At 36.7% G+C, this 23,604-nt stretch overlaps 1 protein-coding gene across 4 annotated transcripts in view; it reads left to right on the forward strand.

The window, feature by feature from the left end:
- The window catches only part of NVL (nuclear VCP-like), a 29,613-nt gene that overhangs the window by 5,243 nt on the left and 766 nt on the right, over positions 1 to 23,604 (forward strand). For 2 of the 4 annotated variants that reach the window (XM_021391380.1, XM_021391382.1), the window contains 16 exons: positions 708 to 831; positions 1,123 to 1,199; positions 1,471 to 1,605; positions 2,150 to 2,251; positions 3,756 to 3,873; positions 4,328 to 4,472; positions 6,087 to 6,351; positions 8,510 to 8,728; positions 8,893 to 8,997; positions 9,319 to 9,381; positions 10,585 to 10,704; positions 12,427 to 12,526; positions 15,198 to 15,304; positions 20,101 to 20,177; positions 21,684 to 21,772; positions 22,621 to 22,691. In XM_021391380.1, the coding sequence (XP_021247055.1) occupies positions 708 to 831; positions 1,123 to 1,199; positions 1,471 to 1,605; positions 2,150 to 2,251; positions 3,756 to 3,873; positions 4,328 to 4,472; positions 6,087 to 6,351; positions 8,510 to 8,728; positions 8,893 to 8,997; positions 9,319 to 9,381; positions 10,585 to 10,704; positions 12,427 to 12,526; positions 15,198 to 15,304; positions 20,101 to 20,177; positions 21,684 to 21,772; positions 22,621 to 22,691 (1,917 nt within the window). The other 2 variants (XR_002436775.1, XM_021391381.1) reach the window with 2 other exon arrangements.

A 23,604-nucleotide genomic window follows, 5' to 3' on the forward strand; every position in this document is an offset into this window, starting at 1 on the left:
AGTCAAGGAGAAAGAACGTCACTGCTTTTTCTTCTGGCCGTATCGTCTTGTTCCTCCTCCTCTTCTTCTACTTCTTCCACTTCTTCTTCAGAAGAAGAAGTAGATGAAGTGGAGTAAGGAGGTCTTTTCTTTTTCTTCTCACCGTCTTCTTCTTCTTCTTCTTCAGTAGATGAGGAAGAAGTAGAAGAAGAGCAGAAAGAACGTCTCTGCTTTTTCTTCTCGCCGTGTCGTCTTGTTCCTCCTCCTCTTCTTCTTCTTCTTCCACTTCTTCTTTTCTTCTTCTTCTTCTTCGGAGGACCAAGAATGTCTTTGCTTTTTCTTTTCTCCCTCTTCCTCCTTCTTTAGAAGAGGCAGGAGAAGAGAAAGAAGGAAACGATGAAGGAGGTCTTCGCTTTTTCTTCTCGCTTTCCGTGGATTAAATACATTGATAAGTTTGTATTTATTCATAAAGTTGTTTACTCCATTGTTAGTAAGGAACTTGTATCTCATTGGTTAGGTTTTTGAGTTTTAATTTCATTAGTAGCATGTACTTCTGGCAAAAATGTGAGTGATATTGTCAGCTCCTAAAGTATTAAAAAAACAGAACGTGTTCTAAATAATTTTTAATAATTTGTATTTTACACATCATAGTCACTGTGATGTTTTGTTCTTTGTAGTTCTTGCAGGGATTCACTGACTGGCTATATTTTGCTGTTTTTATACACTAGAATTCAGCCGAACTTTCAGTCTTGGAAAGTGGAAAAAAGAAGACAAGGGGTAAAAGAGGAAAAAGGAAAAAAGAATTTCCTGATGTTGATGAAGAAATTGAATCCATCTTACTTAAAGGGAAAGGTGAGAAGTTGTTTTTGGCCTGCTGCCAAAAGAGAGATGGTGGTAGGTGACTGTGGAATCCATTACTAAAGAACTTTTATTTTTGAGGTACAAAGTGACCTCGAGTGTGTTGTTAAGAAGCTTACCCTTTATGTTGCACTTAAACATATTCTAGGCCTATATGTGCTACCAAAAATAATACTGTTCCATGTACTTTGCTAATTGTTGAGGCTGAGTTCTTTTTTGTTTCCTATTTGTAACTGTGATTATGCTGTGTCTAGATTTGCATGACTTATTTTTTCTCCTGAACAGTTAAAAGCAAGGGACCAGAGCTTTACCACCCATCGGTGAAGTTTGAGGATGTAGGAGGCAACGATGTAACTTTGAAGGTTAGTTTAAGTGTTGATTAAAGTGTCATATGAAAAATGACAAATGGGAGATCTATCGGAATTGACCTGCATGGCAGTAAGAATGTTTGCTTATACGAACAGCAACAGAGTTGCTGGGATTTTTTTTTCCTTTGATCAATTTTTCTGAAAGGAGACATTTATATTGTATTAATAAACCAAAGTTCTTTTTATTTTGGTCTGTGTGTAGTATTAACAATGTATAATACTATTTTTTTGCAATCAAAATGGAGATCTCTTTTGTTCTTAACAGGAAATATGCAAGATGCTGATTCATGTTCGTCATCCTGAAGTCTATCTCCACTTAGGTGTGGTCCCACCTCGTGGTTTTCTTCTACATGGACCACCAGGATGTGGAAAGACACTGCTTGCACAGGCAATTGCTGGGGTAAGATAGCTCTAAATTTAGCTTCTTCTTTCTTAATTATATTTAGAGAGAGAATAAATAATACTCCTTCATGATAGACTAGGTCTTTTCCTCTTTCTCTCTTTTCTCTGCTTGTTCTCTTAGTCTAAACTACATTCATTTTCACTTCCTTAGTTTAAATTCCGTCTGCATTTGTACTTTATTGAACCTCCTATGAAGAAGGGATGTGACAGAGTTTTGTATTTGAATTAATAGTGCTGAGGCATTCCCAGGATTGCAATATAGGCACAGGTACTGGGAAGGCTGTAAATGGAAGGCACTTTTGGTTAAAATTACCATAGCAAACTTGGCTTTTGTATCCATTTCTATTCATATGGCAAAATGTCTTAAACCTGTTTTTAAAAATGAGGTTATTAATTATCTTTTTAAAAGTCTCTTTCAGATTTATTCTTGATTACAAAATCTTTAGGTGTAAAAGATGTTGTATTGGAGAATACTTGTCCTCTAGGACAGCCAGCATTCCTTCCCTCTGGCGGTACTGTGCAATGTTCCTTGTCTCTTTCAGGAACTTGAGCTCCCTATGCTGAAAGTGGCAGCAACAGAGATGGTATCTGGAGTGTCGGGAGAATCTGAGCAGAAACTGAGAGAATTATTTGATCAGGCCGTGGTGAGACACCCACTGGAAATAACATTGAGTTGTTTGCCCTTTTCTTTGTAAAGATTCACACTTTGTTGCTGTGGTTTGAATTTGAGTGGATTATTAGTGACAGTCTTTATACCGCTGCACACAAGCCATAGTGTCTCCACTATGGACCAGAATTCCATTGTACTAAGTGTCATGCAGTCACAGACCACAAAGGTTGCTATTCTAAAGTCTTGACAAAAAGATAGTTTACAGTATCAATGTAATGGGAGCAGTGTAAATTATTTACCTATTTGGAGCTACTTTGAATGGTTAAAAAAGATACATGAGCTGTTTACTGCGCCTTTTTTGTTACAAGTTTTTATTCTTGTTTTTGTCTGGCTTTGAATTTGAGTTAAGGCTTTGGTCCTTCAGGCATAAAGAAGTTTGGGACAAATATCAAAGAGCAGAAGTAAAGTTGCATTTGAAGTCTTGCTCTGCCTTAATATGAGTATTAAATACAGGGGAGAATTGAGCTGCTATTTTTCAGACATTCAGATTTGTAATGATGAAACGCTCTTGTGATAAAGATGCAACTTTCAGACATGGTGAGAAACAAAGAGTACCAGACAGGATGAAATAATTTTAATTTGAATGAATGCAATGAATTTCATTTGAATGAATGAAATTTTCTGTTTGTTAATATGGCTAATGTTTTATTTCATGAGGACAGTTTTCTGTTTCTGATCTCAGATATTATTCTTGTTTTCTAACTGCTCCATTATTCTATCCTTGCCCACAACTGCATGTAAATGTTTAGGGTATGTATAAAACAATGCTGAATAGGGCAAAGTGCTTAATTTTGAAGCTGTTAGATTATGATGTTTCAGGTTTCTACTACATCTTAATTTTCAGAAAGCCTTATTAAGATGTTGTTTAGAACAAAATGAAATAAGTCGTCACCGAGTATTTAAAATTAAATACCTTTCGTATATAATAGTAGTTCATAAAAGGTTGCTATAAAAGTTGTTTTTTTAATAGATGAATTGCATTGTAGAAAATAGGTTTAAAAAATAAAATCTGTTGCTCTTCCCGTTGTATTCATTTAAGTGGATTTTCCACTTGGTTTTTGCACTTAATTTTTGTGTAGGGAAAGAAAGATCATTCTACTGTAAGTTATACATGTACTGTGAAATCTTTGTAGCTTAGTTGCTTTTTTTTGCCCTCTGTTAAAAGGAAGAAAAGGTGAATGACAACTAGATGGCGCAGTTGGTGCCTGATAACGCAGAATGCTTGGGGTTTCAGATACTACTTTTTTGACTGGGAGTTCAGACTTGTTTTGATGACAGTTCAAGTGTTTTCCTTAAGTACTCCTTTGCACCATAAGTGCTTTTTGATAATATTAATAATCTTATGTCAGTTAAATACTATTCTATTATTACACTAATTATTGTTTTATGTTAGTGTTGGCTTTTTATGAATGCCAAGCGCTTGAAAAGTTAGAAATCATCTGTGTAGTTTTGTAATTGTTCATAATTCTTGTTCCTAGTTCAGTGCACCGTGTGTCCTTTTCATTGATGAGATAGATGCAATTACCCCAAAAAGAGAAGTTGCTTCAAAGGACATGGAGCGGAGAATTGTTGCCCAGCTCCTAACTTGTTTGGATGGTCAGTTTCAAAAACTTCTGTACTAAAGGAAGCTCTTTCTATTTTTTCAATCTCATTATCTTCCTTACTTCATTAGTGACTCATGGTTACTATAGTGAAGAAGGTGGTAACCGTTTTTCATGTTTTGGCACAGTGTACCTGTTTGTGGGGAATAGGAAACTTCTAATAAATCTGAGGGGATGTTACTGCGTTGTTTTCACATCCTCTCTGTTATGTAAAAAGTCTTGATGGGAAAATCTGTCAGATATTATTTGAAATGCATGTTTCTGCTTAACTGTGCAAAATGCCAGTTCTGGATAGTAGGGGTAAGGATATACAGCATCTTAGTGTGACTGTTAGTTAGTTTGACTGTGCTGTTTGGAGTATTACTGTGTGTGACAGAAACAGAGTAACATATATATCAGAATAAAGTAGAGAAGGCAGTAATGAGTGCTAACTTTCTTCCTTCCTTTAGACTTGAATAACGTGGCTGCCACTGCCCAGGTCCTTGTTATTGGAGCAACTAACAGACCTGACTCACTGGACCCTGCACTGAGGCGAGCTGGGAGATTCGATCGAGAAATTTGTTTAGGGATACCAGATGAAGCAGCAAGAGAAAAGTATGTGTTATAGAGCTTCTTTATTATTTTTTTTTTAAGGGTAGGTTTATGAACAAGGAAAAGTACTTTTATTATGCTTAGTTCTTTTTATGCCTGCATGCACGTGTGTATCAGCACAAACTGAAAAGCGCAGAAGAGATTAAGTGTGCATCTACTCTGTGTCTTAGCAGCTGTGCCTATGTTTGGAGTGGTTTCCTTTCCTACATGCAAGTCCCATTTTAGCATTATATTAATGCGTTACGTCTCCCTACGTAACTATTGAATTAGGAACATAAACTAAGTATAGAATTCTGTTAGTCCTCTTGAGCATGTATTATAAGAAGGCCCAGATTCTTCTGTTCTAGTTCTAGTGGAAATACACCAGTCCAGGCATTAAGCCAGGCTGCAGTCATCCTGTTCTGTGTAACTGGCATTTTTTACTCGAAAGGTCTGTGACTATTAGATTAGATTTTAAAACATACATGTATCTTACATCTTTTTTTTTTTTTTTGCTTACAAAGAAACTGCTACTGATTTCCATAACAGCAGAAAACACATGAAGAGAAGTGTGAAAACAGCTGTGGCTTATCTTGTTGTCAGGGGAAGGAAATTAAAATTAAAGGATAAGTTATTCTAGCTCAAATAACCTTATTTCTAGGTCGAAAAAGCAAACCTTTCTGGGTGCAGCATTGATATTGTCATATGTCATTGTCAGCACTACTGCCATTCTTCCTTCTTTGCATCCCACCTCACTGCAGATATATAGCTCTGTAATATCTGCATTCCTCTCCTTGGCTGTGGGAAAACATGCAAGTGGTTAGAGATTGAAACTGATTTATGCGAATTCTGATTCTATGGTATTTTTTATGGTCATGTTAAAAATATGATACCCCCAGAAATAGTACCGTCTTGGAGGGTGTGAGTTGTGAATAGATAAGCAATTGTTGTGTGTAAGTAGTAGAGATTGTTCACAAGTTGGAGAGTAGTTGCATTCTCACATATTTTTGTTTTGTACAGTTGTTTGTATTTGTATTCTTTGAGGTATACCCTTATAGGAACTATTTACTTATTTATTTCCTCCTTTTCAGTTTTGGTTTGGTTTTGGGGTGTTTTTTTGCTTGGGGATTTTTTTTCCCTATTATTAATGAAAAGAATCATATAGAAACAAACAAACAAAAAGGTGTAAGGAAGCACAGCACTTAGCTGTCAGTTACACGGAGCTGTTCTGTTTTAGTGGTGAAACTGCATAGGTTTGAGTAATTTTAGCTCTTGTCATAAGAATGAGGTAACAATTTGACAGAAACTCCTTTTAGCTTGTTTTCCCAATAAAATAAGCCTTATACAGTCAGGTTGGTTTTTTGGGGTTTTTTTCAGTCACTAGCTTTTACCCACTGAATGATATTGCCTGGTTGATAGTGTTGTTTTTTCATTTAAAGACCAAAAGGAAATATATGGCATCATTTTGTGGCTTTCAGCTTGGTTACTCTCTAGCTGTGTGTAAACTGTTCACACTGTACTATTTCAGTTCATGTGGGCCGAAAGAGACCTTAAATAATTGCTTTTTTTTATATGAAAATTTAAAAAAGACCAGTTTCATCTTTATTTTGCTGTTCTTTTTTTTCCCTTCTTGATCAGAATTCTTCAGACATTGTGTCGAAAACTTAAGCTCCCGGAGTCCTTTGACTTTCATCATTTAGCACATCTGACTCCAGGTTACGTAGGTGCTGATCTGATGGCACTTTGTCGTGAGGCAGCTATGTGCACAGTGAACAGGGTCCTGATAAAATCTGAGAAGCAGCAAAGGAAATACATACAGGCTGGAGGAAACACAGTTGAAGGAAGCATGGGAATAGAAACAGAGATCCCGGTGGAAGAGAACTCCAAACAGCTTCCTTCTAAGGTATTTGTTCTTCAGAGTATCTGTCTCTATTGTCTTAAGACTGAACCATTTTAGAACTGTGAAGGCCTTTGCTCATAAATCCTTAAACATCTTGTGGCCGGTGTAGTGTTAAATTTAGATCTAGGTACATCAGTTCTGAAGCCAGAAGCTTAACTCCTAATGACCTGTATAATGGGACTGAACTACAGGCTCCCAAAAACCAAACCTTCTATAAATCGTGCTAATATTTTACAAAAGATGGGGTTTTGTTATTTTTTTTAATTGTTGTTCGTGCTGTAGTGTTGCTCTGATTGGAAGAGAATTGTAAGAATATCAGACTTGCACTGAGTTTTTACCAGGTCATTTGCCTTGTCCTCATTAAAATATCTGCCATGATGCCTGGGTGTCTTTCCTAACCTGATATACTTAGAGCTAGCCGAAGTCTAGAAGTATTTCTGCCATATACGTTTTCTTTCCAGCTGTCTGATTATATACATTAAATCCCATGCAGTACATAGTACCTACAGCAAGTTTGAGGAAGAGGCATTTAAAAACTCTGTGAGAGAAAAGTTGGATTAGCAAATGCAACTTTAGCTGAAGAGAAAGTATCTATTAACCTGTGGTACAGTTGGAACTCTGTTGCAGGAAATAGTGTTTCCAGTGCCGGAATTATTCTATTCCACAAGTGTTCTGACAAGTGTGTCATGCTGTGGTCAGTGAATCAGAATATGTTTATAGGTTGTTGGCTGTATTGCTCAAAATTCTGAGTGTATTGCTTGCTCTATGTGTTACATGCAGGATTCCTAAAGATTTGTCTGGAGAAGTTAAAGTGTTTTTAAGTCCATGCTGCAGTCAGATTCTGATTTTAGAAGGACGGTCAAAGAAAATCGTTAATATAATTAACAAAAAGCAGTGTAAAAACCTGTAGAAAGCCTTTGTGTTAAAGTAATACGGCTGTACTCCGTACCTCTCAGCGTTTCCTGGGGCCTAATGTAACTACAAGAAAAGGGGGAGGGACAGGTAGTGGCTGCTTTTATCAACATCACCATTATCAAAGGAATTATTGAGGATAAGGAAGTCTAATCATAACAGAGCCATATTTTGATAGCTGGCAGGAGGCTGACATAGTTTAATACAGGGTATTGTCATTAAAACAGTAATATTATATTTATCACAGAAAAATAAACATATAAAACCCTTTTAAAATAATTTGCACAATTCAATAAACAAACCTGTTGGTCTCAACTATTTCATAGTTTCTCTTAATGCTTCTGTTAGAAAGAAGAGAGAGGTTTTAACAGAAGATATTGGACACTGTAAACACACATTGTGGTCAGTTTCAGGGCCATCTTAGTTGCAACTAATAGAAAGTGATGATTTTTCCTGTATTCTGCTGTGGGGAAAAATGTTGAAACTAATGGAACTTTTGCAACTTTTTGTTCCCTTTGTCTTATAATACCTAGTTTTATTTGAGGTGTGGTATCACGTTGCTTTCATATGGCCTTTCTATATTACAAGCGCTCTTTGATGAGATGTTTTCTCAGGTAGCTTCCCCAGTAAAGAATTGATTTTCAATAACTGGAACATACCTGTCTTCCTCTGCCTTTGGCAGGCTGTGCTCTGTAGGATGGAAAATATCAGAAAGCATTTTGCTGTATCTGTATTCTGTTTTCCCAGATTTTATCAGGGCCAGGTTACAAAACCAGGTCTAATTGGCCTGAGGAAATGGACTGACGACTTGAAATCAGATTACATTAAATAAACACTTATGATCTAAATGTGTTTGTTAAGAGTCTAAAGGTTTATATGTAACTTGGTATTCCACAAACTGACCAATTTGGCAGAGTTGTCAGAAAAACAGCAGGAAGAAATTGAAGACAAAATATATGTGCTGGTTCTATTTGTGTAGTATTTAAATCAAGACTGTAGTCTGTCAACTCAATGCTTTAACTGAGATAAGTTTGTGTAGTGCTTTCCCAGTGCGTTTTTATTAATGTCAGTTATTAATGCTATTTCTATGTTCAATGTTGTATAATATAGACATAGTATAATACATGATTCTTTGTTTTATAATAATTAATATTACAGTTGGAGAAAGCATTGCTCTAAAAAGCCCTTTAAAAGGTTCTGAACATCTTAACTTATGTAATCTTTTCTCTGCATTTCTCTGTACCCTAAGGAAGAATTACAGAGACTTTTAGATTTGCTGAAGAAGCAAGACCCCTTGCCTGAGGAGCAGCTGCAGAAGCTCTACATTGAGATGAATGATTTCATTGTCGCACTGTCATCAGTGCAACCCTCTGCCAAGAGAGAGGGCTTTGTCACAATTCCTGATGTGACATGGGCAGATATTGGAGCCCTGGAGGATGTTCGGGAGGAGCTGACCATGGCAATATTGGTGTGTGTTAATGTTACTTTTGAAGGGTGTTTTTTGCACCTCCCCCTATGCAGGAAATAAAACTGTTTATGTATGTTTGTTTATATTTATTCAAGGTATAATATGTTGTCCATGAGTCCTAGCGTACTACAAACTTCAGATAATAATAATAATTTATTTCATAGGCACCTGTGCGGAACCCAGAGCAGTTTAAAGCTCTGGGCCTGACTACTCCAGCTGGTGTTCTGCTTGCAGGGCCTCCTGGGTGTGGCAAAACGCTATTGGCTAAGGTAATACATTTTTCTGAACATGTTTAAAAATAATGGAGAGTCTTGATGAAGTGGGTGTTTTTGTAGAAATGACTGAGTTTGGATGATACTGCCAGAAATATCATCCTCATTAAAGTAGAAGTATCGCTGCCCCATTAAAGAGAGAACACCTTGCTAAATTCTCCAATCTCCGACACTCTTAACTGCATCCAGTGATACTTCTTGCTATTTTTAGTAGGTGACTGTTCTGCTATGTTCTTCTCAAGGTTTTTGTAGATCCACAGACAGAACCAAAGAATACATGAAAAAATGTTTTTCTCTGTATACATCTCTTTTTGATAGGCTGTGGCAAATGAATCTGGGCTGAACTTCATATCTGTGAAAGGTCCTGAACTGCTAAATATGGTATGTGCTGATCATTGTGCTTTTGTTAGGAGCGACAGAAGTTGTGTTGTTTACCCTCTTCTTAAAACATTTAGTAGTGATGTTTTTCTTGTGAAAAGGAAAAAGTTATCTGGGTAGCTTAAATATCTTGGTTTAAATTACTGTTTAATGAGATACTAGGCAAATGGAGCCTCCTTGAGTGAAATAGGATTTCTAAATGACCAGCTGCACGCATCAGTGCTGTTATGTAGATTAGGAAATAGAACAATAATTCATATCAACAGGGAGAACAATTGATGATCGGTGGCTGCAAGTCAGCAGTTTGCAAAATTTTCAGTTTTCAAGTTTGGAAATGTGTTTGGAGAATCACTTCATCTTCTTAGCAGAAGACTGAAACCTTGGAAAGCAATGGTTTTTAGTAGATCAGAGTAATTCATGAAGTTTGTATGTGTTAACGGATAAAAGTACTGTAGTCTGATTTTTTTGAAGCACTGCATTTAGAAGTTGTGGTACATCTTCAGTTCTTTTTTAGAGTTAAGAGTGTTGAACTGGAAGAAGATGGCTGTAGCCCATATCTTAGAAGAATATGACAGTTACATGCTTATCAGTAATTTGGAAGCTGAAACCAAAATACTGAATTTGTTTATTCTTTCTCCAAGCTTTTTACTGTGTATTTCAAGTAATGATATCAGCCAGGAAATGTAAGTTAATGAAGAGTCCCATTTCCTTTTGGAGGAAAAAGCACTTGGCTGTGATTCAGAGACTCTGATGAGACATTAATTGTATCAAAACATGTATGTTTAGAAAAAAAGTTTCCATTTGCAGCTTGGCAAACCCACCCATAATGACTCAAAGTGAGTTTCTGGTTTATATTCCAATTCCCTGTCTCCCAGTCCCCGTGTCCTTGAGTTGTCCTATTATGAACTTCAGATATTCATTGTGTTTTCACTCCCATTGTTTATAAACAGATAAAGAACAACAGGATTCTTAATGAAGATTGTACTTATTATTTTTCATCATCAGAATGATAGCAAGTTAGATTAATTCCCTAGAAAGCTGGAATTCTCTTAAACTCTCAGAGTACTGGGAACTGTCAATAGTGAGCTAATGACAACCAGTTCCCATGTAAATCTAGTCCAGTATTGTGTTTAAAACTGTGATATTTCTTCCAAGCAAAATCATTGTGGCTTACATTGTTTCATTATGATTTGTCATGCATTTTAGTATGTTGGTGAAAGCGAACGTGCTGTACGTCAAGTATTCCAGCGTGCCAGGAATTCAGCCCCTTGTGTTATATTTTTTGATGAAGTTGATGCTTTGTGCCCTCGGAGGTCCGACCGTGAAGTGAGTCTTAAAAGATCTCCATAAGTAAATTTTCAGTTGCATCTTTTGTGGCATTGTGCTAGCAATATTTTAGAAGCATTTTATTTTAAATTGTGTAAAGCTTAATACTTCTGTTAGCATCTGTCTATGTATTTTGAAAATAATAGCTAGAGAATGTGACTATCCACCAACTTGAGAAAGCCATAGGAAAAAAAATGGAATGCAGTTTAATACCATAATTAATTTCTGGCCAAATCCTGACACTTGTATGCAACTGTAATGCTTGCAGGTTTGAACAATGTGAGTAATGAGTATATCTGAGACAGGAGCAGGTCTGGAATGCATTAGACTTCAGAGCTATTCCACTCATCAAATTTTTCTGTGTTGATTTCAGTTTTGGAGTTGTTATTACATATAACTAAAATTAACTTAAGCTTTGGGGGCGGAGGAGTGATATTTCTACTGCAAACTGTTAGTATGTTGAATGGAAAGATATTCTGTTTTTTATGCAGAGAAAATGCGTCTGGTTTTATGATGATGTACTGGTGCATATGTGTTGATGGCTGAAAGAGGTATATGCTGGTTTCAACATAAAATTTGAGTACAACACTGTTCAGATATTGCCGTCGATGACTTTAATGGAAGGGCTGTTATTTCTGATCTGTAGGAGAGAGCAGGTTTAATCAACTGTTTGAGTTGAGTCATACCTTATCTTCCAAATTTGCGTACTTTGTTTCCTATAAAAGACAGCCACTCTGAAATGTCCAGACTTGACTACTTGAAAGTCCAGAGGTAGTGGCTTCCACTGAGCCATAAAAGAAGATGTTGAGTACTAGGTACCACAGCAGGCAGAGGTGATAGCCAAGGAGTGGAACAAGCATGCTCTGGCCTTGCTATGTTTCCTTTCTATAGCAGCAACAGGCAAAAACTGGTTGCATAGACCACCCGGTCCTGCTCTTCACAGCTGCTTTGAACATGTAGAGGTATTGTCTGGACAGGAGTCTGCTGACTGTCATTTGCCAGCTGTAACTGAGATTCATGTATGTTTGGTGTTTCTACTGCCTTTTTGAAGCCTGTGTGCCTTTTCATCATATATTCTATTTATCTGTACGCAAATATATATTTTTTATATGTTTGAAATAGTAATACTTAACGTTCTTCAAAACCATGAAGCAGTTTTGCTGCATAACTCAAACTGTTATTCTCCTGCTCCCGTGTTTTTTAACTGTCTCCCCAACTCTAGGATGAAATTCAGATTAATCTATTGAATTTGATCATAGGATCTTAGCACTATGGAGTTAATGTTTTACTATGAGTTGCTCCTTTCCAGTGAGGTCTGCTGCAGAAACTTTTTTTCAAAGCCCAAATACTGAGAACTTCTGGGCATTTTTGTTGAGGTAGATGGGAGAATACTTAGTACAATTATCTAGGTGTATTTAAGTGAGTCCTTCATTTTTAATGGGAAGAAAAGCTTTGCCAAGGGTAATCGGTATGGCAAGCATAGAGAGAGCTTAAATTTGGGGTAGAAATAAGCTGAGGATATGATGGTAGAAGTTCAGAATGCAGCTATATTAAAGATGCTAAAAAGAAGCTTTCTTAGAGTAGTGTATTTCTGTGTGGAGAAAGAGTGCATCTTTTGTTTCTTTTATTTTAAAATATTTACGATCTCACTGTTTTTTGTTTTCTCTGTGTTTGTTTCTTTGTTTGGGTTTTGTTTGTTTTGGCAAATCTCTCCTTTTAAAGTCAGGAGCCAGTGTTCGAGTAGTTAACCAGTTACTCACTGAGATGGATGGTCTGGAGAATCGTCAGCAGGTCTTCATTATGGCCGCCACAAACAGGCCAGGTGAGGACCCAAAAACCATAGGCAAGAGAGACATAAGAAATCAAACATTCTTACTTCTCTTGTCTTGAAATCATATGTTCTTAGATGTTTGAATTAGTAATCAGCCTTGTTCTATACTTAAAATTACAATATGTCATCAAATTCAAACCTTTCCTGATCAATGTATTTGGTTTTCAGATCTCAATATAGAGAGAACACTATGATTTATCATGATGGAAAGCTTTGAAATTCCTAAAACTGAAGCATCATTCCTTTTGTTTAAACAAATATGAGTTGCTTCTAATGAATGAGTTTGACCAAAGAGTAAATATTAATGTCTGTGGTACGTGGTTTTAATTTTTCAAGTTCTGTGGAGAACTTGAGACCCACGGATTGAGGAAAAGCCTCAGTTCAGCCTTAGTTCTGAACTAACAATGTGACATGAATTTATTTATAAGAAGATGGGAAGCGTAGATCTGTTTTGAATTGCCATATGGGCTTTGCTTTGTAAAACTCCATTACTGGAGCTTTTGAGCTAGGATGAGTTGTGTCAATTCTCTGAATGCAGGCCGCGCATTTATTTTCATTAAAAATGGATGAACGCATCTTTAGCCTGGATCACTAACTTCAAATTGTTGGACAACTGGCAAGTGCTACTTTCTCAACGTGTAAAATGGAAACAGTGTTTTCCATACCAGTATTGTTTAAGAGCTTTTGAATGGAAAATTAAAGTGTGCGGTGTTGTAATACAATCCCTGTTGAGAGTATTTGTTTTGATTATTACAATTGATCTGTTGTGTAAACTTTATAATCTCATCTTAATATGCAGCAAAACTTCCTTCTGCAGAGAGACGCAAAAACAGGAAAATGTATTTGTGCCAACAGCAAGAGAGAGCATGATCTAATACTGAGCTCAGAAGCATAGGAAAGATATTCTTGTCTGGGCCTGTCATGGCAGTGATTGTGTTTAAACCATGTTTCATCTGTCTGGATTAAATTAGTACATCATCTTAAAGGTTGTTTTCTTTTTTTCTTTTTTTTTTTTTTCCTCCCATGCTGTCACATTCAAAGTAGTTGGTATTACCTACATAGATGCCTCTGGTCATAGATGCTCTATCTTGGGAAAAAAATAGTTTATGCTCAAGAAAAAAGGAGCAATTTCTAATGCATGCATTCATTCTGCTTTCTGCCCTCTAAGCACAGGTGACAGTATAGCTTGAGCAAAACTGTACATCTTTCAAAAGGGGAGAAAGATGATACTGTAATAGGACCAGGCGGCTGGAATCTTGATGGAGTTAAGCAAATGTTTTTATTTTCTCTTGCAAAGAAAAAGGCACAGCTGTGCTTCCATGCTACTGGTTATGTTTTTTCTTTTTCCTGTTTGCTTGCTTTTAAACATCTATACAGTGAGCATCGGCAATTTAACTTTTCCCATTTCCCGCATTAATATGCATGAATGCATGTAGTTTGTCTATTAGCTACACTTTGTCAAGAGCATCTAATTCTATGGGTGTTAATAGCTTCATTTGAAATCCTTGATTGTTTTTAACTTAACAATTAAGTGTAACTTTCAACCTTTACTTTTGGACACATTTTTTGCTATAGCTGCCCATCTGTAGACCTTACAGACTTAGTTGGTTATATTAAAAATACAATTTTCTGTGTCTTTGGTGAGTGCTTCTGTGACTTTAGTATTCCCATTACTGTAGTATGTAGGATATGGATTTTTAGAATCCCATAGAAGTAGAGCAAGTAATACCTTCATCATTTTTGTAGGTTGGAAATCGGGCATCAAGAAGCTGAGTCATTTAGAAGCATTATCCAAGCATTTCTGCTGAAATATGGACAGGAATGACAGGAATTCAGGTCTTTCCCAGATTATATGCTGTTTGTGTCTCTTGTTAGACCAGCAGTGCTTAGTATTTCTCTCCTGATCTACTGTTTGCAGAGGTTCTGTAGCAAAACCTGTGGTGCTAAAAGGCTGCTATAGATTTCTATTACGTTTAAGTTTTAAATTGTTTTTCTAAAACATTTGTGGTGACTTTTGGTTTCTTCTTCAGACATGATAAAATCTGTAGTACTTCCTAGGAAACAAATTCTGTACTTTGGAGGTCTCTTTTGTGTTTTCATGGGTATCTTATATTATCATCCATAAAATTACTGAAATTAATGTGTAGTAGAAAATCAAACAAAAAGTAAAATTAAGTTTACACGTGAGTAAATATGATTGGCCCTATGTACTTGTGAATTAATTTATCATGGTGGTTTTCACGCAGATTTGCAAGGGTTAACATAGGTAAAGTTCTTTCTAGCAGAATAAAATGAAAAGCAGGCTTTTTCCTTGTTCTACATTGTTGTGAGGTTCCTCACTTGACTATGCTAGGTCTGACAGAAGATGTTCTTCTACTGTATATTCAAGAAGAATTGTCCTTATCTGTGACCAGGTGAAACTAGTATTTATGAGCCATATTTGACCAGATGTAGCTTAGCTGTACTGGGTAGTAATGTCTCTGCCCAGGAAGAGACAAAACTGTTTCAGTCAACTATCATAATGCTCAGAGCTTCATATTGTGACATAAATGCTTTTTTGAATTTCTGTACAATTACCTCCGTATATTACTTCTCATATGTACACTTTCTTAAGGGTATGTCTCATTTGTGGATTATTTTGTCTTTTCCCCCTCCACCTAAGATATAATTGACCCAGCTATCCTGCGTCCTGGTAGACTGGATAAAACACTCTATGTGGGTTTGCCACCTCCTGAAGATCGACTTGCTATTTTAAAGACAATCACCAAGGTGAGTATTTGGAAATGAATTCTTACCTCAAACCTTTGGTGTAATGATTTAATACAAATCAAACCTTACAAGAATTGCAGGATCCTGTCTCATGAAACATTTTTAAGTATTGCCTTTAAGTATGGCCTCAAGTTGCGCCAGGGGAGATTTAGGCTGGACATTAGGAAATTCTACTTTTCTGAAAGAGTGGTCAGGCGCTGGAACGGGCTGCCCAGGGAGGTGGTTGAGTCACCGTCCCTCGGGGTGTTCAAGAAACATTTAGATATAATGTTGAGAGACGTGGTTTAGTGGGGTTATTGGGGGTAGGTTGGACTGGATGATCTTGTAGGTCTTTTCCAACCTAGCTAATTCTATGATTCTGTTACGCAAAGCCATGAATATACACCATCAGCCACATCTGCTGCTCAATTTGCTCTAAGGGTTGATAAATCTTGAGTAAGGCAAACCTGTTAAACATAGAAGCTACTGCCTTTATAGTCACAATTTAAAGAGATTTAATTAAAAGATTCTTATCTATGTGAGTAAAGGGCCTGTAAGTGTTTTGTAAGCATTTTGAGGGAGGAAGGAGGTTTCCTCACATTCGGTAATATGATTCAATAGCTCCTGCTGTGTTTGCTCAACACTTAATTGTGACACTTGATTCTCTTTAGGAGTAATGGGAAGCATGTGATGATGGAGGCTGGAGGTCCAAGTAAATGTTAAAATTTTAAAAATGGTTAAAATATCTAAAGATTTTAAAAATTTAAAAATGTTAAAATGAAAAGACCTGTCTTCATGGGTCCTCCTTGTTGTAATGGCACATTCCACCACTTGAGAGATTTGGATTTCTCTTGGCACAGGAGTAATCAAAGCCTTAGAAGAAGAGCTTAAAAAGCATTATGAATTATTCAGATATCTCCTACTTTTTCTAGTAGATCACCATTGATTTTTATGAGCAAGTGTCCTATCAGATTTTCTTGAGCTGCAAAGGAGAACAGGTATTCCCTATAGAGGAGATAAAGTGCTGATGTAATGAGAAATATGGAAAAATATTCTAAAAAGCTAACTCTCAAACTTGCATAAGCATAAAGTGATGACATAGGCAATAATTAATGCTGTAGGAGAATTAAGGAAGCGAGGACAAATTCAAGCTTATCTTTTCATGCCAAAATCGTTGTTCAAAAATCAAACTCCTGATACGAATTAAAAGTCTTACTTCCCTACATTTGTTCCATGCATTATTTTGTTAAGGGAAAAAAAAAACTATCTGTATTTGCCATTAGCATTTTACTGTTTCTGACTTCTATAAAAATGTTTCAGTAGAAACTTTATACAACGTTATACTTGCCTTTTAAAAGACAGAGCAATAATGGGAGTGTTTCATCCATGAGTCGTCATTTTTCAAACATACTGTAAGGGATTATGTTCTTTATTTTGCAATTTATTTTAAATGTTTTGAAACATTCTTTAAAAATTGGGCTTATAAGATTGTTCTGACTTAAACTACCTCCGTCTTCTGGAAGAAGTGGGTGGTAGTGGTCAGTCATTAGACTTTCTAAACAGAATGGAAGGATTCTCTGATTATGAGAGTTTATACCTGCTCTCTTTCTTTCTTTCTTTCTTTCTTTTTTTTTTTTTTTTTTGACATACAGGTATTGATTCTCACTATTTTTTGCTGGAGAATCTATGGACATTTGTACCTATTAGTTACAAATCAAGTTAGTGTACCACTAATTAGTGATTTTTGGGAAAATGATGCAGCAAAGCTTGGTTCAAGAGTACATGGGAGGAGAGAATGGCATTAAACAAAACTGTCACTCTCATACACATCACATACTCACACTCTCACAGCCACATGTAGTCCCCAAGATGTATGCATCCAAGTGGAAGGGCCAGAATCACATCAAAGATAAGGAATTCTGAGTGTTTCAACCTCACTTCATCTCTTGGCTTCCTCTTGACTGGCAATGGCAAACATCTTAGAGAAAACTGTTTTTTAGATTTCCTTAAAAAGTCAAACAGTTCAGAATCTTACATCAGCTGCTGTAAATCTTGGTGAGGTTGCTGCAAATTGTCCTTGTTTTCTTCTTCTGAGTAACTTTATGGATACAGTCTGCACCACACCAAGGGGAGTGGTATATCTGATGTGGTAACCTTGTCATTATCCTGTTACCAGAGCACAGATTTTCTGTTGACAAACAATCTCTGCTGTGACCTCATCTGATTCTGGTCCTCTTTGTTATCATAAACAACACATTGCACAGTGTTTACCAGCTTGATTCCTGTCTTTAGTTATCAATGCATGTTATTTTTGGAATGCCAGACATTTCCATGCATACTTAATTCATATTAGTCAATGTTTTGGCTACAAATCTTTATAGTGAATAAGATGTTAAGTCATTAATTGATTATTTTTCTCAGTTTTTAATTAAATGGCCATGAGGATAATTAGGGGGCTAGAGCACCTTTTCTATGGGTTGTTCAGCCTGGAGAAGAGAAGGCTTTGGGGAGACCTTGTAAGCGGCCTTTCAGTACTATTGAGGGGCTTACAGAAATGATGGGGAGGGACTCTTTATAGGGAGTGTAGTGATGGAACAAGGATTAAAGGTTTTAAGGAAGATTTAGGTTAGATGTTAGAGGAAGAAATTCGTTACTTGGTGGTGAGGCCCTGGCACAGGATATCCAGAGAAGCTGTGGTGCCCCATCCCTAGAGAATTTCAAGGCCAGGTTGGATGAGGACCTGGGCAGCCTGAGCTGGTGGGGGGCAGACCTGCCCAGAACTGGGGGTTGGGACTGGATGATTTTCCAACCCAAGGCACTCCATGATTCTGTGATTTTAAGATGCCAGCAGAAATTAGATGCATTCCCTGAGTGAATCTTTTCCTTGCTTACTTCCATGCTTGTTCCATGATGAGAATGATGCTGTTCTCACTTTACAGCTACTGCATTTATAGAGTTCTCACAAAGCTAAATAAAGATCAGTGTTTCTAATGCTAGCAACAGGAAATATGTTATTTTCTTGAAAAATGTATAGGAGTTATCTACAAGAATATGGGGAGAGAAAAATACTTTAAATTAATTGAAATGCCTTACTCTCTGCCAGACTTCTTCCCTGCACTCTGGGTAAGGAAACTTGAAAAATCTCTGTGCAGGAGCACATGTTTAAATGGGCACTCAGATTAAACAAAAAATGTTTTCCAGATATGTGGGGCTTCTGGGTGATGGCAGTCATTCCCCCAGATCCTAGAGGAATACTTGCACAGTACTGTTGAAGGAAAACATGGATGCTTACAAAGGCAGTTGGCGGAATAGAAAAGGGAGTTGTGGGAGCAATAGGATGTAAAGAAAACAGCATAGATGGAGTTTGAAGCTTTGAGTTTTATTTCAGTTAACTTGTACAAATCAGTCATTTTCAAATTACTTACTAATTATGCAAGAGAAGCGTGTCTTCACATATCTTAAGTTGCCAGTGTACTGACATTTGTGCAAGCTCTATTAGCTCCTCTGGTGCACGTAGTGCTGAGCTCGTCTCTGGAGTAGGCAGACCATCCCACTCACAAAATGCCCAATGTATTCTACTCACAGTACTTGGTAAAATGTTTCTTGTTAGTAGAGGTGTCTCACTGCCTTGCAGTCTTGTACAACAATTATTAAAATATCCTGTATGCAACTGTGTCCACGTTAGGGTCTCTTCTCCTGAAGATGCTTCAAAATGAGGCTGTTCCCCCCTCTCTGTTTCTTCCCTCCCAAACTGGTGTTCTACCCAAGGTTTGTTAGAGATTGCTCCCTTAGTCTACCTAGGCCCTGCTCCTTGATTGTTCAACTGTCAGTTCCCTATTCAAGGCTTTTAATTTGCCTGTTGCTATACACTCTATTTCTTTATCTTGAAGGTGTTTTAGGTACGGGGTATTTTAGTTCACCTGAAGAAGTCAGAAAAGGATTATATGACTTTGTGCATTTCTGTCAAATGAGTTAAAATTCATGGCAGAACTAAATCAGTCCTATCAAAAAATGTCCTTCAATATCTAAATTCAGCTGTTATTTCATACTGTAGACATCCAGAATCTCTATACTGCCATAACACAACTTTACTGTTGTCTAAGAGTGATAGGGAGATCTTTGTGCTTACAGCATTTGAAATGATTTGGTGGCTAGTTTTAAATATAACATATAATGTTGAATATTTTTGTTGTTGGAGATGCAAAAATAAAAATAAGCCACTTCTGTGGTCTTTGTGGAGAAAGCAGCACTAATATGCAAGAGCAGAGTCAAAAAGTCTATTGTCTGTATAAACTCATGAAAGCCAAAGTGAAAATCTTCCAGGTTTGAAAGTGTATGCTTGTCTTGAACATAAAAGGTATACAATAATCAAGTTTGAAAGGTGATGAGACGACTAAATGTCCATGCCTATTTCTGAGCTATATGATTTCAACATGTAATAAAACTGGAGGGAGTTCAGATAAACAATGCTGTTGATGTAACCAGCTACATAAGCAGGTCTGTGTATGGAACCGTGTCAGTGTCACTACACTGTGACAAGCTGGCCCTTGTTTTGACAGCAGAAAATCTCATCTGCTGGTGAGAAGTTAAAATTAACATCACAAATTATTTTGTAATTAAATGCTTTTAAGGCTGATGATCCTTCCTGTCAGTTTGACATAAAAGCAATGCTAGTATTTGTGGATATTTCAGAATGCTTCTCAGACTCCTTCATCCCAGTTTGATGAAATTAATCACTCAAGAGATAGCATGTATATATATATTATAATAATCAAAACCTTAAATTCTTAATCTTCTCCTTATCACAACTCATTTAGGAGGGTACCCGGCCTCCACTAGATACGGATGTAAACCTTGAAGAAATTGCTTACAGTCAACGGTGTGATTGTTATACGTGAGTACTTACTAATTTTTATTTTAATATTAATATGCAGGGATGTGTGATAATTTGTGCCTTTTTCCAAGGACTGGGTAGGAGTCTATGGATGCTAAAATATTTGTCATCTGGAATAGCCTTCTTCATCTTGTAAATACAGAGCAGTGGAGGCTACTTTTTCAACTTAGCATTGCTTATAGTTTTTGCATCATCTGAGGTTAGAAGAGCCCTGTTTAAGTTAAGCTGTTGATCCATATGCAGCGATGATGAAAGCAAATAGGTTAAACAACCAGAACTTGTTCTCTCACACAGCTCAAAGCAATGTGTTTGACACAGTAATAGCGAGGGCCTATTTCAACCTGTGCTTTATGAATACTGATGTTCGTTTTTTAGGAAATCTTGATAGCCATGTCTGTCAGAGTAATTTGCAAAGTCAGTGTTTTACAGAACTCCAGAAAGTTTTAATGTTAGATGTTTTAATATTTGTGTTAATAGTTGAGGATTTTCTGGAGTTCACAAAAGATGACATGCCACATGTCACAGTATTGCTTTTGAGTCTTAGAAGTGAAGGCTACCACTAGTAATCATTTCTAGTTTGTCCACGTTTTCCATCTAGGAAAGAGGAGCTTGTGTTCTCTCCCCACCCTGGGACAGAGGGGTGGGAAGCGTTTAAATACAGGAGTGTTCCAACCATCCCCAAAGGAAGCATGGGGAGTTAACTGCAAGTGCTTTATTTGGTTCAGCAGCTTGCAGCAGTCTGAAGGCTTGTGAAAAGTTTAACAGCTGGAAACTGGGAACAAATATTTCAAAAGACTGTTCTGACCACATTTTGTGGATGATGTTATTTTAAGAGCATGTTAATTTATCTGGAGATCCAGCTTTGGGCGATCAACTCTGTGTTGTAATAATGGACTATTTCATTTGAATCTTTCATAAGACCAATTAAAAATGAAGTACCACGTTCCCACCAAGTGCACAACATGAAACAATTCCTGGATATTTTTGATGTTGCTGGGTGGATTTTGCCTCTTCCCTTGATTCTCATTCTCTTGATCTAAATCTGAGGCTGAAATCTGGAGGACTTCATTCCACAGTAAAGCTTGCAGCACTGGGTAGTCTTTGAATCTCTTCCCTGTGTTCTTGTACTGACCCTTGTCATATTTTGCTTTCCCCCTTCTTAAGGTACTCCATAACTTTTCCTGTGCTCTCTCTGTTGGGTAGAGGGAAGATAGCAATCATGTACAAAAAAGGGAAATGTAGCCCCCTGACAGCATTCTAAACATTGATGCATTTAGCTCTGCAATTAAATGACTTTCTAAGTCTGCAAGGTATTTGAGGTTTTAAAGTGAGACTGCAACAAGAATTCAATTTTTCATATTTTTTATTTAATAATTTATGTGGTAGGTATTTTAAAAGTTTTTGCAAACTTTTTTTGCCAATCACCTACAAATATTTGTAGTGTCTTGCGTATCTGTAGATGAGATAAACTCATTCTAAAATAACTCGATCTGGCTTTGTATGTAGAGGTGCAGACCTTTCCGCTTTAGTGCGTGAGGCTTCCATTTGTGCACTGAGACAGGAAATGGCCCTGACCAATCCTAACAGCAAGAAAGGTAAGAAAGCTTTCCAAAAATCCAAACTGAACAGTGAGAACATAAATGGAATGTAAAATGCTTAATACAAGCACAGATATGTTTGCTTTCATAAGTGGTTGATGACTACTGATCCAAACAAAAATCAAGTCAGATTTGTTTTCAGAAAACGTATGAAGTAGTTATAATGGAGAGGAACGGGGAAAAAAAAAAACTGCTTATCCTGGAGCTCACTTATACTTGTAAGCTTAATCAAAAGTCAATGTTAAATGGTAGCATAAGCAGATTAACTCTAAACATACTTTTGTTCATCTCTACCACTGATACCTATGCATGTTAGCATGAAGGGTTGCTCGCAGAGAACAGAGGAAACCATGACTCATTTGAGGTATGCTTACCTGGTAGCAGACCAAAAAACAACAAACCACAAACCTGTTCCAGAAGTACGGTTAGGAAAAATTACTCTAGGCAGCTGCTTTAGGGCCAAAAAGGGGATTTACATACACATAAAAAACAGCAATTGAAAAAGTAAAGACAGCTTTCAGTTCTGGTTGAGGTCAGACAAGGCAATGATATGAAGTGAGTTATTTAGGAATTGAGCATCCTGTGGTAGAATCTGGATAACAATCCAGGTATTTAAATAAATTATAAATATTAACGTATATAACAATTTTTAAGTATTTATTAAGTAATATGCCATAGGGAAGCTTGGTGTTTAACACGTCTAGATAGTAAAGCACATAAGTAGAAGCAGCAGGATTAGCACATGGAGTTAAGTTTCATGAACGCTGCATTAAAGTACATACAAAAAATCACTTGATTGTCACTTGCCTGCAGTTTCATTGTGTCACGTTACACTTTTTTTAAAGGAGAAATCAAGATTTCCCATAAACACTTTGAAGAAGCTTTTAGAAAGGTGAAATCTTCAGTATCAAAAAAGGTAAGAACAGCTTCAAGCGTGCGAGACTGATTACTCCTCTGAAAAGGATTCTCTTTATTTGCTGGAGACTGGGAGAAGTACTTAAAGTTGCAATATATTTGCATGTATTTCGCTAACTATTGACACTACCTGTTTCTACATTGAAAAACATCCTGTTTATTTAGAAGTTTGGAAATGAAAGTCTCCCTTTTTATCTGCAGATAGATGATGCTTTGTGGTAAATGGATTACCACACTGCCAAGGTTAGCTTTTAGTGTAGTACCTTGAACTTTTAATTGACATTTCCAGACTAGTTATTCACCTGACCCTCACCTCTTAAAATGAATATTCCACAGGCATAAAGGTCAAGGCATTACACTTTGCCCCCACTATTTTTCCCAAATGGATATGCACCTAAAGGTGCTCAGCCATCTCTGTTAAGGTGCAAAATACATCATTTTGAGATAGGACATAAAGAAAACTTTATCATCTTTGTTTTTATCAGTCTTTTAATGATTTGCATTTGTCAAGGAAGTTCATTTTAAAGGTTATCTTATGACTAGTTATTTTGAAATGAAAGTTGCTCAATTATCTTAATTACTGTAATTGAGAAGATAATATAGAAATTGTTAATAGCTCTCCCTTTACAGTCAAGAGTGTACTGTAGTCAAAATAAATATTTTGAACTATCTTTTAAAGTACAAGATACTCATCTCCCATTTCTAGATGCTATTTCTTACCTGCTAGATAAATTTAATAAAGCAAATCTCTACGTACTCCTCTGCCAATACTGGGAAACAGCTGAATCTCACTGATTAATTTCTGAGTCTTTTCCTCCCACGTGCATCTCTCAGTTGACTTACTATGTAAGTGATTGACCTGAGGCTAACTGTAAGTTATTTTCAAAGCCAGATATCTTCTGAATGTAGTTAGT

The sequence above is a fragment of the Numida meleagris genome, chromosome 3 (genome assembly GCF_002078875.1).
Source record: "Numida meleagris isolate 19003 breed g44 Domestic line chromosome 3, NumMel1.0, whole genome shotgun sequence".
Taxonomy (NCBI): Eukaryota; Metazoa; Chordata; class Aves; order Galliformes; family Numididae; genus Numida; species Numida meleagris.